This window comes from Temnothorax americanus, unplaced genomic scaffold (genome assembly GCF_048541705.1).
Source record: "Temnothorax americanus isolate GAGA-0224 unplaced genomic scaffold, ASM4854170v1 Scaffold25, whole genome shotgun sequence".
Lineage (NCBI taxonomy): Eukaryota > Metazoa > Arthropoda > Insecta > Hymenoptera > Formicidae > Temnothorax > Temnothorax americanus.
In genome coordinates this window covers 2644280-2662563 of record NW_027509391.1, presented here as the reverse complement: position 1 = coordinate 2662563, position 18284 = coordinate 2644280, and the positions used below count along the sequence as shown (strand labels likewise).

Genomic DNA, 18284 nt, shown 5'->3' with positions numbered 1-18284 from the left:
GTAATATTGCAAGAAATAGCGTGTGTCGGAGAAATATAATTTAATATTTTAACGTTCGTTTCGGAATCTGCGAAATTTCGAAAATATCACTTTTCATAAAATATGTAATTGTTTACGAAGCACGATGATATCATATACATACGTTCGCAAAATACCTTATGTATAGCTTTCAGTCTAAATTTTTTATTTTCTTCTAAATTTAATCAATTTAATTCAATAAATTTATTACATTTAGAATAACTACTAAAAAATCTTCTAAATTTATTTAAAAATCAGCGATTAACGCGACGATTTCAAAGCACCAACGATATATGTATATATTGGTATGTATATAATAACGATATATTATATATCTAATTAAAAATTCTTCGTTTTTAGATAGCCGACAACAGGGATGGAGGAGATTTCGGAGCTCGTCGAGAAACGAGCTGGAGCCGCTGCTGAGGAAACTAACCAAAGGCCCAGGGGCCCTATTCTCGAATCGTTTTTCATGAAACTCGCATGCGAAATTCAATGCTTTTCAAATAGAAAGTCGCATACGAAAATCATTAAGGCAGGTTCGAGAATACGGTCCCAGTTCTGCACACAATCGCCATACTCTCTCACGAAGGGACGGGAGTCGACGGGAAGCTCGAAGGACACTTTCAATCTGCGTTCCGATTTACGACGTCGAAATTTCCTTCGTTTATTCGCTCTGAAAAAGACACATTTGGCGAGATATAATTTCGACAGTGTATATCGCATATCTTGTTTTGTAGTTGAATGAATATTTCCGGTTGACCGTTTCCCGATCGATATATTGTTGCGCGATGCCAAAGGTCGGCAGCGTAAACATGGCCTCGACACGTTGGTCGTAGGTATACGCGCCATAAAGTCGCACGAGCACATTAGTCTCGTTTCGACTCTCGTCGAGTCAAGTGTCGAATGTCACAATGATCGCGAAGACGATTTGTTTAGCGCAGGTAATTATCTAAATGTGTAAAAGTGATTTCATATCGTTCTACGAGAAAAGAGCCATGGAAAATCGCGGATTGATTAAGTAAGCAATTGACCTGATAATTGGTTATAATATTACATTACGTTATATTAAGCTTTTAGCCATCACTCATAGATATTTGCTGATGCAAAAGCGAATATGATTAATATGAATTTAAAGAACAATGAAATCGGCCGAGGCACTTCTCGCGAATAATTTATATGTGGTGCCATTATTTTAATTTGTATAGAATTAAATTACAGTATAGAAATAAAAAGGCAGCGCGATCGGCTGCGAATTATTCAAACAAGATATATTCAAATATTGTCGTTGCATATCACAGTGCATTTCTATTTTATTGACAATTCCACGAGAGCTTTATATCACAGCTAAAAGGTTATTAAATATTGAATCCAAGAAATTATACTGGTTATACGTATATAAACATTTTTGATACTGGTTATTTTAAAAATTACCGTATCAAGAAATTGTTATATGTGCGAACAAATTTTTTAATGATTCTCCGAGATTCGCGTTTTCCTGCGATTTGCGTTTCTGTAAAAGCTGCATATCGTCGAAAAAGTTTGAAATATATTATTGAATATTAATATGAACGCGTTTAATAGTAATATTACATTTTTGAAAAATAAAATTGGCAATGCCTACACGTCTCATCGACACTGATTCGCGGCGCGAAATAACAACAACTGTCGTATAAATAATAATAAATCATAATGGCTGAGATTCGTAAACGACGCATCACCTCGATAATTTTCGTTAATTTCTATCATGCTAGACCTCGCGCTTTAAACGGAAATATAAACTCGAAACAGAATACATATCGTAACAACTATATATATTTATATTGTTATATTTATACTGGTACATTGTCATTTCATATCAGTGCAACGCGACGCAAAATAAATAACATAACTTAGATAATACTCAAATACATTTCGCTTCCTCCGGATATTCCTATATTCCCGGAGGTCGTTACTGACGCTAAAAAGACACTGGCTTCTTACCATTATCCGGCGTGCCGCGTTGCAATTGCAATCGACATTTCCGACACTATCGCCGTTAAGTTCGCGCTTTCGAATCACTTTTTACGGGTAAAGGTCCGCGAGAAAACGCGCGGATTTTCGATACCGCCTTACCGCTACACTGCTACAGATTCGCGACGCGAAATGGCCGGCTATCGCCAACGACCCCAACGCCAACGTCAAGTATCGTTCGCGTGCGACGCGTCGCGCCAACTTCCCTCGTTTACGTTCGCGCGCCCGCGCTCGCGGAAATCTGGAAATCTCCACCGTTTAGAGCTCGCTTTCCCAGATACGATCGAAATGAGACACTTTCCTGCAACTTATTACATTTAATATCACCCTGCCACTTTTGATATTAACGCGACGCTCACGAGCTCAGACTGCGCCGCAGATTCCGTCGCGCCGCTCGAATATCGTTGCAAACGCTAAGAAAAGACGCGGCTACTCACGATTATCCGTCGTATCGCGCCGTTAGAGTTGCATTCCCGATACTCCCCCGACGTCTTTTTTTTTACCTGCAAGTCACTTTTTGCGGGTAAAACCGCGAAAGACGCACGGACCGACTACTCGCCGCTCGCCGGTACGCGAGCGAGAGACACCAGCGACGCGTAACGGCGGCTGAGCCGTTGAGCGGCTGTCGCGTGAAGTGAAGTTATCGTTCGCGCGCGACCCGTGCGACGCGGCGACGCGCCGCCAACTTTACTCCGGTACATCCGTGCTCGCGCGCTCAGAAATCCTCTACGGTCTACCGTTTACAGCTAGCTCGCTTCCCAGATACGCCCGGAATTAGATATTTATTGCAACCTATATTGCACTTAATACTACTATTGCCGTTATTATATTAATAATAACGCCGCTAATACATTGCTCGATGTGAATGCGACACGGCGAGATCGGCATCTCACAGTTCCAGATCTCGCTTTTTGAAGAATATATTTAAGAACGCCGAAAATATAATGCGGCTACTCACGATGACCCCGGAGTTACAACCTACACCTCCGACGTCCGCTTTTAACTCGCCGATACATTTTAAAATTACGGAGCGACTTCGGTGCCGATCTGCGGCGTCCGGGGACTCGCAGCGCGAAATGGCGCCTGGGCGCCTGGCGGCGAAAAGCGCGCGAAGCTATCGTCCGATTGCGCGCGTTCGGAAACTCATTAGGCCGGTTCCACAATCAGTCGGAATGCAGCCGATGGTCCAATGAGAGAATTTCTTTTTCAAAAACAATAAAAATTTCCTCATTGGATCATCGGCTGCGTTTCGACATCCGACTCCGACACACGACTGATTGTATAGAACCGGCCTTTATCATTTAAGACTCGCACCTCTCAGGCGTGATCAAAACAGAATATTTGTAACTTATCACATATATTATTAATTGATATTATTAATTAATATAAAATATTATTAATATATTGTTAATAATATCCGATATCAGCGCGATGTAACGCGAGATGGACGTATCGCGGCTTAAATTTTGTCACCGACGAGACATTATTAACGATCTACGTACATTTCCTTAATTAATTTCAAATTAATTAGTTCCCCCTCCCGGGTACCTTGAATGTAATAGATCACAGATTGCTTGAAATGGATCTGACATAAATATCTAAATGATTAACCTACAATGCATAGTATTAATGATTGTGCAGTTATAATCGCGATGATTTATGATTATCCGGATGTTTCGCAGATAAACGTGTACGAGCGCAAAAAATATTGCATGTATCTCCGCAAAATCGCATTTTTGTTTTCATAGTTTTCAGTCGCATGGATGATCGGCCATGGATGATGAAAGCTGTGAAATGCAGTTTTAAAAATAAATGTACAATATTCTTGCGTCCTACGTATCTATGAAGCATCGAAAATAACGATGAATCGTAAAATTGCCCCTGTATCACAAGCCGATCATTCAAATATCGATAGTCATGCGGTATCGCCGTAAGTCTTTAATCAACATCTCGGTCGGTGATCGCGTTATTTTACATCGCGCTGCTCGAATAGTGAAAAACATGCGGCTATTTACGATAATCCGACACGCGCCGCGGTGACGGCTTTTAACCATTTTCAGCCGCAAGTCGCCTGTTATTAAAAAAATGTACGAAAAAACATATGGAACGATCGCGACGCGTTTCGGCGCCTATAATGGAGGATTCACACTGCGTCCTATGTTCGACGTACGACGATCCGACATCCAATAGGAAATTTTTGTCTCGAATAATAAATTCTGTTATTGGATGTCGGATCGTCGTACGTCGAACATCGGACGTGATCGGACGCAATGTGAACCCTCCATAACTGGCCGCGGCGACGCAATGGCGGCCATCATCGCGCGACGCACCGGTGTCCGATTCCGATTCGCGCGTCACGGCAAACATTTGTATTTGCATTATCGCCGTTCGCAAATGCGCGTGCAGCCGCATTAATTGATCGCGCTTATCGTCCCGGTTATTGCCGAGACTCGTCATTAATCGCGAACAGTTAAATTACGAAGGAGAGAGAGGAGCGATTTTGTGCAATTGAAGAACGCGCGGCAACTTCAAGCCGACGCGACGCGACGTCGCCAATCGACTTTCGAGCGCGCATGTTTGATGCCTCTGCAAATTGCATCTTGCGTCTGACCGATGACCGCGACCTGAAATTTTCAAAAATACGATATTATGGCTAACTATAGATTATCGCCACTTACATCTTGATGAGTACGAAATCGTCTGATATTCGCAATGGCAAAATCAGTCGATCGGATTAAAAACGCGTATTTCGATTATTCATTTTATCTATCGCCATTTTGGACGAAAGATGAATTGTCTTTTGAAATATAAATTGCATAAATATAATCACATTTATAAACCAAATTTATATATATCATTGTCTAGATTGATATGTTATTAAATATTATAATATTATATATTATATATTATTAATTTATTTTATATATAATATTATATTATTTTATATTATATAATATAATATTATATTATATTATATTATATAATAATATATATATATATATATATATATATATTCATGATTCATGCATCAAATTACTATCGTTATCAGACAATTACAATGGCGGTTCCAAAGTACATTAACTTGAGGTGTAAGTTTTAGCCGTCGCGCAGATTTAATCTCGCGCGATAACATTCGTCAGCACACACCGTCGTCTCGCGCTGTATATATCCCCCGCGTTCGACTTTATCGCCATCAAACACACTTCTTTTCTTTTTATCTTTCCCGTCGATCGGCCAAAAGAGCTTTCAGCTCGAAAACGCAGTGAATCAACACCGAGTCGATGGGTCACGATCAGGCCGTGAGAGAGGATTCCTCGATATATTAGACATCGGCTACCGGCGATCGACCATTTTGATGCACGACGGCGCTTCTTTGCTTGCGAAACAAACAGAGGCAATTTAGAGATCCTCCGCGAGACTGGGATAGACTCGACAGAGAGACCGATTCTATATTCTCCCGTCCGCCGTTTTCCTCTTCTCCTTCCCTTCTTTTTCCACTTGGCTCCATCCGACCTAATCCCCTTCGCCCTCCGTCCCTTTCTTTACGTTTTCTTCACGTCCGGTCTCTCTCTCTCTCTCTCTCTCTCTCTCTCTCTCTCTGAGATTCCTCCCATTAACCCACTGCTACTGTCCGAATTTACTTCTCGCATTTTTATATAGATCCGGCTATAGATTTCGCGTTTTTCAGCGAAGAAATTAGAAAAGATAGGCGTTTCCTAAATATCTCGCGACTGTCGTGAATTAATGTTTATCTAATTACAAGTCAGACTCGAGGCTGATTAAAGCGTTGTCACACGTATAGACGACAAAACCGCCAGATTGTAGTTTCAATAATTCAGCACGCGTGCGCGAACGAAAACGCAGCAGCGCAAACATAAAGCGCATAAAAGCGTGATCCCCCATCCATGGATTGGCTTACTAGATTTTTCCCGCTTTTAAGAAAATAACCATTGAGAAAGGAGGACCGGGGTTCGGAATGGCTTTTCTACGCGCGACATCCCCCCCCGTTTTTTTTTTGTTTTTTTTTCCCACGAAAAATATAAGCACTAGCACCATTTTGCCGCGCGTTTAAGCTCGCGCCGGCTTACACCTCGAAATGTGGAATCCTGTGCGTAACACAACGTCCGTTTTGGCGCGACGCCTTTCTTTTTTCGCCTCTCGTTCGCGGTTATCTAAAAGTAGCGTAAACACTCGGGCGACCATTTAATTAGACTTCTGGGCCCGAAACCCACCTTCGCTCGTAATTAAATTCGTCGACCGTCGTCGTTGTAGTCGTCATCCTCTCGGAAGCCGTGGATAAATAATCCGGTCACGCGAGTCCATGCGTACCGCAAGAATCCCATCATGCCGGTTATCCAGAACATCAAGAGCCACAGCATTCTCTGCAACATAATTTTTAACACCAAACTGAGACGCGCCACACTAATATGATTTGTACGTGTACATAACGAGAACGCGAAAGACAAACGTGACAATGAGATTCGAGCGGGGCTATTCGATTTATCTTGAATTTCATACAATTTTCTATATACCAACCGTTGTAAATTTCGATAGATTTGTCAGACTTGAATAAACATATTAGACTTCAGTAATTTAAACGATTCCAATATGATAGCGCGATGGCGCGATGTCGACCGTGGAGTGGTAATATTTTTTTTTTTTTATTGCGTGTCCGGTATTGCGCATTTTACGCCGCGATTTAATTAATCGAAACCTCGTAAAACATCTGAAAGGGTACATAGAATGGAACGTAATTCAACGATTGCTTTACAAAGTTTACAATATGTCAAAAAAGGGGAGGGAGGGAGGGAGGGTTTGTTTAAACTGGTTGTTCGCGAATTCTATATCGAGTAGATGCGATATTTCATTTTGTTGTAAACGTTGTGCGGTGCGGGGGGAACCACATTTCCTGATTACGCGTATAATGGCGCGCGATTCGAACAAGGCGTGAAACATTCGCGGTCGTCCCCCCTCTCGATTCGCGGCGATGATATGAGCGAGGAGATCGAGAGCGGAGACCGCCGTTTCCCTCGTAGAAATATTGTACGTAATACGTGTCGCCCGAATTCTATCCGTGCTGCGCACGCCAGAGACGCGTACAAAGAGGGGGGGCCAACGCGAAACACACAAAGCGGGAGAAGCTCGCGTCTCGCGACTCAAAGCGATCCCGCGATATTTCGCGGCACCATTTCGCCGCCACCGCCGCCGCCGGATACATATGTAGGGGACAATTTCGACGAATTTATATGCTAATTCGCCGTGCTCGCCGGGATTAACTTGCTGTTCTAGTTAACCATCGCGAATCCGTGAGCTCGGCCAAGTTGCCCCCTCCCCCCTTACGCTCCGCCGGGCGCGCGACAAAGTCGCGCCTCGGCCTCGCAAACGAGTGACGTATAAACACGACGGTCGTCGTGGTTGCTCGTCGCACGAAATTCCGGCTCCGTCAATTGGACAAATCCGATCCCGGATGTCCCTTTTGCTGGCATCCGCCGTCCCTTTCGAGCCCGTTCCTTTCTGTCCAGACTTTCGATCCGGAGCGCCAGAGATTCGCATACCGCTCGCAATTATAGGGGATACGACCCGAATCCCTCAGGAATTTTGTCCTTTTCTCAGGGAGAATGTCAAAGAAGCATGAAAGATATTAAAGAAATCAATACAATACTTGCATATACCTTGGACAAATTTGAATAAAATAAAATAAAAAGACACGAGTCAATCAGTTCAGAATAATAACGCAAAAAATAACGCTTTAAAAAAAGTCATAAATATAGACGTCGAGTGAATCTTTCGCTCGGCAAAACAATTAATCATAATTCTGCGATAATTATCTGAACAACCGATGTTTTAATCTCTCGTCAATCAACTCTTTTCAGCGTTAGCAATCATCGCGTTCCACGTGGCGGAACGTGAAAATGATCTACATATACGTGATAAAAAAGCGACAGATGGAAAAGAAACTTTATTGCTTCGACGTGTTTGCACGCCGAACGATATTAACGATTCCGATAAAAGACTTTTATTTCCTATAGGTTTTTTGTGGACGCGCTAAATATTTGAGCGGGGAAAAGCGTTGTGCTTCAAAGCGTTGCCGTGAATTAGGAGATACTCGTTCCGGCTTTACAAAAGAAGGATCTTCTCCCCGAATCGCCTCTATATTACGTGTAAACAATAAGCCTCGCAATACAATTCATTTGCGCATAAGAAAGTGATTTATTTCGAGAGAAAATAATGCGACAACATAAACTTCTTAAACGCATCAGAGTCATGACGACATAGTAATGTAGAAATGGCTTTAAAGTGATTTTTAATAGTCTAATCATTCTAATCATTTTAGAGTCATTTTGATATCATTTTGACATTATGACTTTTTGTTCTGCTTGGACAATGCGTTGCGGTAACCTATCGCATAATTCTTCAAGCATTTGAATCTTTACGCGATTATAATCGGCAAACTACAGTTTTAGGTGTCTCCGCAAATTTCTCCAAGTATTAAAAGTTTCAAATACTAAAATATTAAATAATGTATCTAAATTCTTTCCGATATAAATTCTTATATATATAAATAATGAAAATTCTTTCATTCATGTTAGACCATCAGTCTAACATGTCGATTCAACGAAATTAAGAACAAATCTTCATTCATTCATTTGCGAGAAGTTTAGACTACAAGGAATTAAATTAATTAACGATCATGAAATTTTAATCATTGGCGGACGCTTGCAATTTTCACGCAAAAGCGCGGTTCCGTCGAATCGCTCGTTCGGCTTGATACATTTTACAACGCTCGCAAATATATTCGTCATCTCGTGTGGCAAATCGTCGCTGAAAATAAATCGCGGCCGAAGCTCTCAATCAGCAGAGTTCGCCACGGATGCGATACCGCAGCCGTCATCTACCGTCGTATTTCCAGACACGAGCCTCGGAGATTCCGTAGCGTTTGTCGGTATCACAGAGGAACACCTAGATAATGACGTTAATGATAAGACACGTAACGATAAACCGTGATTAAATTTCCGACAGCAGTCCAATTTCGAAAATACAAATGATACAAAAAGCAGGCTCGCGCAATAAATTCACAATCACGCTTTATCGATTCACCGAAGAACGGAGTCGATATTTATGTCCTCGACCGTTCACGAGAAATTTGACGAGTTTCATTAGTGTCAACATAATTCTAAATGCATAGATATATAGTTTAAAAAAAAAATGGATGAGCGTTGCGCGAAATAATTTCTCGAGAATCGTTCGACGACGCGCCGCCGTGACTGAGAGGAATTGAGGAACGGCTGAGGAGGGAAATGCACGAAGACACCCGAAACCCCCGAAGTCTCGTGGAGACTTATACTGTCGATTTTATTAGAGTCTACATCCAATGACAAAAATATATCGTCGTGAGAAGCGAAATTGAAGGTGGGATCACGCATTCCCGCCTCGCCGAACGTACAATATCCACTGAAACAAAGCGACTGAAACCTTCTTTTTCCCTATCAGCGTTCAAAACACAGGAGCGTTATCCTTCGCGTACAAGAAAAGCTCGTCGATCACGCAACGATGCGATATTTCACGTGTTTAGTCGCGAATTTCATGATCGGGGCGATAATCTTCCAACGGATAATTTCTAATAACGTTGCACATATAGACCTTTTATCGCTAATTCTACTTTATCAGGAGTGAACAGACACGTAAAACCAACGGACCCCCGACAGCGGGAGAAAGAGGGAACGTGGCGATTTAAATATCGTATGCGTAACGTTGGGAATTTTGCAATAATAAACACTCCCTGATACACGTCAGAACTTTTTTTTTACACATAATCGACACGCGATTACGTGCAATTACTCTCAATCGCTCTCCCCTTTCTCCCTCTCGTTTTCCCCAAGAAACAATTGCTTTTGTTCTATCGGGAGAAAGTGTGCTCTTGCGATCGCTCATGGCAGATCTTTGTATTTGCAGTTTCACCAGCGCTTGTATATGCGATATTTTATGATTTCGTTCTCGAGAGGAGAATTATATCTGGCATGCGACATACTTTAATTGGACGTCGTCGGAAAAACTGTTGAATACACTCGGATAATTTTGCAATTATACTTCGGCCGCGACAACGCGACGCAAAGCAAACATGATACAGCTTCGCAATATCAATTAAGACAAGTACAAAAAGGGAAAGAAAGCTCGCTGTTTCTTAATTATTAAATTTTCTCAAATGGTTCTTTTATACGTAAAAAGGATGGTTGAAGATAATGCGAACGTTCGCGAATTGCTTCGCATTATACAGTAAAAATACAGTTTGCTTGATCTACGTATTATTTATTGGCTAAAAAAAAACATTCACAATAATCTAAGATCTATTAAAGACGTAAGAAACAAGCTGTGGCACAACAATGTTTTCAACGTCAATTTTACCTTTTCATGGTGACGCGCTACTTAACAAATATAAGACTTTTAATCGTATATCTTATTATATCCGCTTAATAGAGCCTTTTTTATCATATAACGTAGTTCGACGCGATAAGTTACAAAAATATAAGGTTCAATTACGTATAGAAATTTAGCGTAATACCAACAAATCACCTCCCTTGGGAAAAAACTCGAAGTGTAACTCTCCTTCCCCCACCTCGCAAGACTCTTTTGAGCGTTTCCGGCACACGATAAAATACACGTTTAATAACATCTACACGCTGAATAAAAATAAATAATACGCTGAAAAATAAAATGGTATACAAATCGGCACAATGTTATCCTAAAGAATTGCATACTGTAAGAGCCGAAAGAAAAAAAAAGAAAAAACTAGTAGAGACGCTCGATCTCAGCTTATGTAAATGAATCACGTAACTGTAAAGCGTATTTAGATTGTTAAGGGGGAAAAAAGAATACTCGTCACTACGCAATACAGTAATTCAATGCAGGTACGTTTAGTACGATTAATTCGCATTAATGCACACTTGCGGTAGAATCTTGGGCGATTGAATTCTGCACGCAGAGACAGTAACGCACGCGGTTGTACCGTAAATTCTATGTAATTTCTAAACTAGCTTAATGAAACCATCCTGAGAATCATGGAATTGAAGTTATTAAAGAATCTCGTTCGTTATCTCGTTCGAATAATAATCCGAATGGATCAGTAAATCGGCCTTGTCCTCACGCTCTTCGCGTTATTAACCAAAATCACACAGTGGAATTCCGATTTTAGAATCACTATGTACCGCGAGTGAACTCCAAAGTTACCTCCGAAAATGCATCGCCAGAGTCGAGGCAAACCGCGTTGAACGCCGGTGGAACGACTCGACACAAACGTCAACTCCTAATTTTATATCTCCCCTCCCGCGTCTCATGCATTTAGAGCATAATAATGCAATAAATAGCATCGCGTTTAGTCCGAGACGGATAAAAGTAGCAATAACGGCATAGCAAATACGTGCAACGTTCAACGCGGTTAACTTAACTCTCCTTCTACAACGGCGATATGTACTGGTTTAGTGAACGTTAAAGAAGTTTCTATCATAAATTTCCATCATTTCACAAAATTACCGACTTAAGAATTCTCAATCGACTCATCAACATACATTCCGCTATCTTACAATTCAAATATCGCTTAAGCGTCTTATTTTTGTTTCCCTCATCGGGAAGTTTGTGGTTGTTAAAGAAAGTAGCTCCAAAAATAGTCGCTCGAAACGCACAGCGTACCATAGAAAGTTTCTATTATACATTACCGGTAACAATATAAAGCGTTTTATTCTAACAATTGTCGATAAAATTAACAGCATAGAAATTCTATGGGAAATATATATAAACGATATTCTCATAGCATAGCGAAAGTTCGAGCCGATAAAACGCTTTGTCGAGGCTGATTAAAAAACTGACTTTATAGCGCAATGAACGTTATATTACTCTATAATCACATAGCTTTTGAAAGGCAGTACCGACGGTTCTCTGCTGTAAAAGCTGCTCACTTCCTACCATGAATACGAATCAGGTTGTAAGTGCGAGCAAGAACTATATGTAGAACAACGTGATTATTTGTCATAAATATATTGCGGAAAGATCTCATTTAGCGAAAAGTTAAAAAATGACATCACACGGAATATTCAATGCTAGAGAGTGAATATCGTAATATCTCTTTGGTGTGTAAGTATATTTTCACGTACGTACAATCTCGTCAGTTTTACACAAAAGAATTCTATGCCCTTCAAAGCGTAATTATCATGGTTCTATATTGAGAGAACGGTTGTCGGAACGTGTTGCTATTATTATTAAATCGATAAAATGTAAAAACGATCGACGATGAATTCCCAGCATGGCTCTATATCGTGGGTCCAACTCCGTCGTGCGTACTTCTACACTGTTTCTTTTTTTTCGAATCTACAAATGCGCACTTCACACAAAGCGGTCTTTTAATTACATCTGTTGTTACTCCGCATATATGCTATTCCTATAGTCTGTCTCTTACTCACAAATATTTGTTTTTTCATATTCGTACTTACTCCCATTCGCACATTTATACACACGCACACAATTACCGCACACTAATATGCTCGCACAACATCTTTACACGTACGTCACATTCACTTTGCACACTTGTTCTTTAAGGAATATACCCATTATTCACGAGTAACGCTATACAACTATGTAATAATTTAAAGAAATGTGTTATATATATGTATGAAGATTTTCGCGGAGCCATAGCAAGAGGTAGGACGACAGTTGTAGATCGTACCTTCGATATGAACTAGTGATAAATTGAACTGACAATGCACACTGATCACACAAGTAATTAATCGTTGTCCAGTTTTCCTATTTTACATGTGAATAGTAGTGTCGTAAACCTTCGACAAGTTATAATTAAATGTATTTTGTAACTGCAATAACCAATAATGGGTTTGTGCTTGAAAAAGAAATGTATTACTGAACGGTAACATACGTTTGTAATAACACTGTGTTAAAATTTTATTTACGGACATGACACACGTAACTGATTTGTTTATTATCCTTTACGTCAAGCGCAATATTATATTGCAATCACAAAACATGCCCATTCTATAAATATTTATTACAAGTACAAATAAAGCCCAGTAAAATCGATTCAAACAGTAATTTGCAATATTTAAAGTTTTGTTTAAATCCCATGTAGCACATTCTTCAGTTTCTATATGTCGATTAAGTACATCTAATAATGTAACATTATTGAATGACAAATGTTTATTGAAATTACAAAATAGGGTAAATCTAATCTATTCGTCTTAAACAAAAAAAGCCTTAATCGAAAAAAGCTACAATTAATCTACCCTCTCAACTATTTTGATATATCATTTCAGCTTACGGAAAAGAGCAAAAAAAGAATGATTATTTAAATCTTTCACTGACGACAATCAACTAAAATTCCGGTTATTTATTGATCGACTTGCTTATTCTACGATTCGATCTAATGTATAGAAGTATCCCAGATCATGCATTGTGGAATAGTTCAATAATAACTAGTATCGGGTATAGAAAAAAAAAACCAACGATATTACTATGCGAGCAAATGAACATCGGAAAAATATCGATATATAGACTATTCACTGATGAAATTTGGACCACTGAATTAATAGTTGCTAGAACAATCGGTTAGTAGAGCATTGGTCAAGTTACACAAAAGTGATTCCGAAGTTACGATGCGTATCCAAGGAAATTTTCATTACTGCCCATGCTATTTCCCGCCTTTTAATTTTTTTGTGCTCGACTATGTACCACCATAATTATTGAGATTATTAATCTCTAATTGTTTATACAGAAGTATACAGTCGCCACTAAAATAATTAAGAACACATTCTTTTTATAGATAATATTTAAAAGATTATTTCTATGACTAAAAATTATAGTTATTAAAATGTTACCTTTATTTATTCCAATAAAATGGTAATACAATTTCCTATGTTGTTGTTGTTGCGGAAATAACATTTTAATAACTATTATCATTATCCTGTGTAGAAATGAAAAACTTAAAGATATTATCCGGGAGGAAAAAAGAAAGCGTTTTAACTATTTTGATGTGCCGGCTAAACATTTTTTATATATAATAAATTATCATTTTAGTGCGCACATTTTTCTTCTTTTTCTGTTTTTTCTTCTACGTATAGCTAGAACGTCTCCGAATTATAATTCAAATTATTTGCTAAGTATCTAGTAATTTTCTTAGTTGCTAAGCCGCGCACGAATAATAAAGGAAGTAGGTATCGACATAGCAATGATAACAGTATCAAGGCAGTTTTGTGTCGGTCGACTAGTTTTGCGCGTCTAATCGAACGGCAACTCATCGGACCAATCGGAATCGTCGGAATCTGAGAAGAAAGAAGGGATATCTTCAAAATCGAGATACATCCAACGAGATTCGTCCCTTTCCTCGAAGAAATCCCACAAGATTAGTTGCTGTAAATAGGGTAAAGCCGCTCTTTCACGTTCTGCGTATATATACAGAGAGTGCAAAGTACGTAAAGTATGTGTAAACGGATGTAGCTCGACTGCTCGACAAGAGAATTCTATATCGTTCGTTCCGACGACATTTTAAGTGAAACGTGCTTATCCGTGATCAACACAAATATATTTTGACAAATTGTAAGTAACACTCACATGCAGGATGTCGATATCGGTGTCACTGGTGTTGCGCCTCTGTCGAACCGGTGGACCCACGTCTTTCTTAGTCCCGTCCGGAAGTGCGTGAAGATAGAAACATTTATTACCGAACGGACACTTGCCGCGACCCTTGTTGAAGTACTTGCAATCCTTGATACTGTAAAAACAAAATATGACGAATTAAAAGGCGCTGAAACAAAGATAGATTATTATCGATCATCTCGTACCTCAAGGCGCCTTTATAATCTCTTATTAACTTTTCCTTCTCCTCTTTCGTGTCCACCCAGTACATACTAGGACAAACGAAATCCGAGGGAATACGACACTCTGGGCATGCCCTTATGATTTTGTTGTCGAACTGTTTGGCCTGGCGCCATTTTCTGATGCAAGTTAGGCAGAAGCAGTGATTGCAATTCGGCAATATACCGAATCTCTGTTCTCGCGAGGCTTTTTCCATTATTGTCTCGAAACAAACGCCGCAAGATTTCTCTTTACTGCGTTGAATGGCGAAAGATAATTCCATATCTGCTTCGTGTTGTTTCACGCAAGCCTGTATAAAAATTAAAATTAAAATGTTATTCACGTGAACCATCCCGCATATCTTAATATATTTCAACAAAAAATATATAAGAAATATAGTTAAATAATTGTTGAATTTGCCTCTAATCTCTATTTTACGCAAACATCAAGGTAAACATATGAAATAAAGCATAGAATACTCAAGTTAACGCAATGTAATTAATAAGTTAACGACAAAGAAATGGCCTTACATTTATATGTTTCTTCCTCAATTCTTCATTGCGTGGGTGAAGGGCCGCGCGGCTACATAGTTCGCAAATGTCACCGTGTAGATATGTGCAGTTTGAATTTTCACAGATTCCAGTTGCCTCCGCATATGGACACAGAGGATCCGAAGGGCTCGAAGCTTGACCAGCTGGATTAACGGCTCGTGCGTACGAGACTGGCATCGACGTACTTGAAGATGTTCCCGAAGCAGATGACGTACCGTCTATGGAGGATGATCCAGCGACCGGGGACCCAATCGTAGGTACGAACTCAGGTGCCTTGACCCATTCTTCAGCGGTACGCTTGTCAGCTTTTCTATAATTACAGGTCGTCATAAGTATGATTCAGCTAAACGCACGAATCAACAACGTTATAACTGCATACCCTCGAACTTACTTATTTCTCGAACAGTTCGACGCGCAGTGGCCACCCGAGGCAGAGTTTTCCGTTGCGTTTGTTTGCGTGGCACTGCTGTCCGTGGTACCCGAGACGTGGCGGAAACGGCACTGACTACCGAACTTACACATACCCTGTTTGAAGAAGCGACAAGTGACAATATGAGCAGAGTTATGCGTCGACGTTGCCTCGTTGATACTTGCATTTGCATCATTTCTATTCCCTTGCACATGCCGATACCGGCAGTTACTCCCATCTCGACAAAAGCCATTCTTGAAGTACCTGAAACGAGAGCACGGTGATTCGCGACGGTGAGGGGAACAGGGTAGACACGTGGCCGTGGGCGCGGTGCTCGCGAGAAACACCCGTCGCGTTTGAAATCGTCGCGAGATTCGTAACGACACAGAGAGATGGGATATCCGCCGAGCATCAATATTTATATTATTGTGTTCGAGCGTCTCGATCGAACGTTGCTTATCCATAAACGTGCGTTCACGGCTAACCTCTCCATCTCGGTGTACGTAAATCTCGCTCGCGACGACATCCTCCGCGGGGGCATCTTCCCGCGAAAGACGCGACGCGCGAAACGCCCGTCGCGGTCCCTTACCGGCAAACAGAATTCTGCACCCAACAGTCGGCCATTTTCTCGCTTCTTCTCCGCCGTAACGATGATCGACGACGCGTCGTTGCCGTCGTTCCTTGGATGATGAGCGTGAGCGTGAGCGCTCTCTGCAAAAAGGGAGAAAGAAAGAGACAGAGAGAGGGAGGATGGGAGAGTGAGTGAGTGAGTGAGAGAGAGAGAGAGAGAGAGAGAGAGAGAGAGTGAGTGAGTGAGTGAGAGAGAGAGAGAGAGAGAGAGAGAGAGAGAGAGAGACGGGACAGGCCGGATTCCGGTTCCTGCGATCGCGAGTGCCGCCTCGACGAGCACGACCGGAGATCAGCCCGCAACGCACCCTCAAGTACAAAGAGACACGCTCGATTTCGCGCGCCGCGCAATAAACACACCTCGAGAACGACGCGACGTATATCTCCTGAACACGAGTAGGTCGGGTACGTCCGCGCGCGCGCGCGTGACACAGACGTCCGTCCGTCGGTCCTTCTTTCCGGTTCGCGGTTCACCTTCCCCAACTCGCTCCGCTTGCTTCGTGACACGCGTGTCACCGCGCGCTGTAAACGTCACGCAGGTCACGCATCACCTTGCGCCTCGACTCGCGAGTGCCCGCTGCTCCTCCTTTCCTGCTGCTTCCCCGTCGCTGTCACCCTCGCCTTTGCTTTTGCTCCTCTCCTCGATCCCTCGTCCGCCTCGTGGCTCGCAGCGTGAAATTTCCCTCCGGAGCTGCGCGAGCACAGGTCCCGACCGTTTTTTGTCTCTCTGTCGGCGGTGACGCAATCCTCGTTATCCTCGTCGCCGGCTTGCGACTCGCGCGCTTCTACAACACAGTTATTTAAATTGTTGATCCCGTATAATAAGCGACACCGTGGCGAAGAAGCACCGTCGTTCCCGAGCGGATCGTCGAGCGCTCGTCTCGACGCGACGGAGCGGTAGTAGCGGTACCCACCTGACTGACCCCCGCCGCCCGCCGCCCCGCTTTCCACAGACCTCAGACGCGGTATCCCCTCATCGCACTCTCGTACAAAGTACTACAAAGTAGTCTCGTGGCTGCGCTGCGAAACGGATCGGCGGAAACGCAAGACGCGCACGACACCCACCGCGGTATTCGCGTGCGAACTGTGCGATGCGAAATGCGAAGTCTGCGAACTCCTCGGCGCTCGGCGCTCACGAGCGGTCATTGAACTCGATCGAGCCGCCCTGTGGGCTCGCTCGTCGGCACGCTCTCGCGTTTCCACGTATTCGAGCGTAAAAGTCGTAATCGAACGCGCTCACGCCGATGTCGCTCGTTATCGGCTCGGAGATCGTAAAGGAGGATCGTTTTCGCGTTTCGCGTTGAGAAACGCCGGAAACGCGACGGCTTCGGTTCGGATTTCGGATCCGCGACAACGCCGTGAAGTTAGGCGCACGGCGCACGCCGCGGTTCGATCGTCCAATCACAGCGTCAGCTCGCGTCCCCGCGGCGGCCTCCTTTCGCGGCGATTCACTCGCTCGAATTGTTCTTTCCAACGTTCGAAACGACGGAGAGTTAAATCGGGACTGCTGGGTTTTATTTCGAAAATCACGCGCTTGGAACGACAAATGAGATATTCTGTAATATTTCTGTAAATATTCTTCTCTAAATTGAATGATATTCTTGACAAGATATATAATTCCTCAGAATAGATAGGATCTGGAAAAACGGAAAGAATTTTGAAAAATCGACGAAGAAACAAATTTTCTAATTCCGAAATTGCAATAATTGTGGAAAGATGACGCTTGATTATTGTTGTATTCCGACGTGCCGAAAAACAAGAAAAGATGGCGTTTATTTATTTAAGTAAGTAGAATGCAATATATTATTTATGATAAA

General features: G+C 41.8%; 1 protein-coding gene across 3 annotated transcripts; it reads right to left on the bottom strand.

The window, feature by feature from the left end:
* Nucleotides 1–1815: 1815 nt before the first annotated feature.
* On the bottom strand, nucleotides 1816–17375 carry LOC143898989 (putative E3 ubiquitin-protein ligase makorin-1). 3 transcript variants are annotated; one of them, XM_077408877.1, is made up of 8 exons: nucleotides 16430–17375; nucleotides 16026–16104; nucleotides 15823–15956; nucleotides 15411–15741; nucleotides 14868–15190; nucleotides 14638–14797; nucleotides 6264–6413; nucleotides 1816–4655 (listed from the first exon to the last, which is right to left on the bottom strand). In XM_077408877.1, the coding sequence occupies exons 1-7, from the start codon at nucleotides 16462–16464 to the stop codon at nucleotides 6276–6278; spliced, it is 1200 nt and encodes a 399-aa protein (XP_077265003.1). In that variant the 5' UTR covers nucleotides 16465–17375; the 3' UTR covers nucleotides 1816–4655; nucleotides 6264–6275. The 3 variants fall into 3 exon arrangements, with proteins under 3 accessions (XP_077265003.1, XP_077265001.1, XP_077265002.1); XM_077408875.1 differs by having other exon boundaries at nucleotides 15823–16104; XM_077408876.1 differs by lacking the exons at nucleotides 1816–4655; nucleotides 6264–6413 and adding an exon at nucleotides 9359–14436 and having other exon boundaries at nucleotides 15823–16104.
* Nucleotides 17376–18284: the final 909 nt, after the last annotated feature.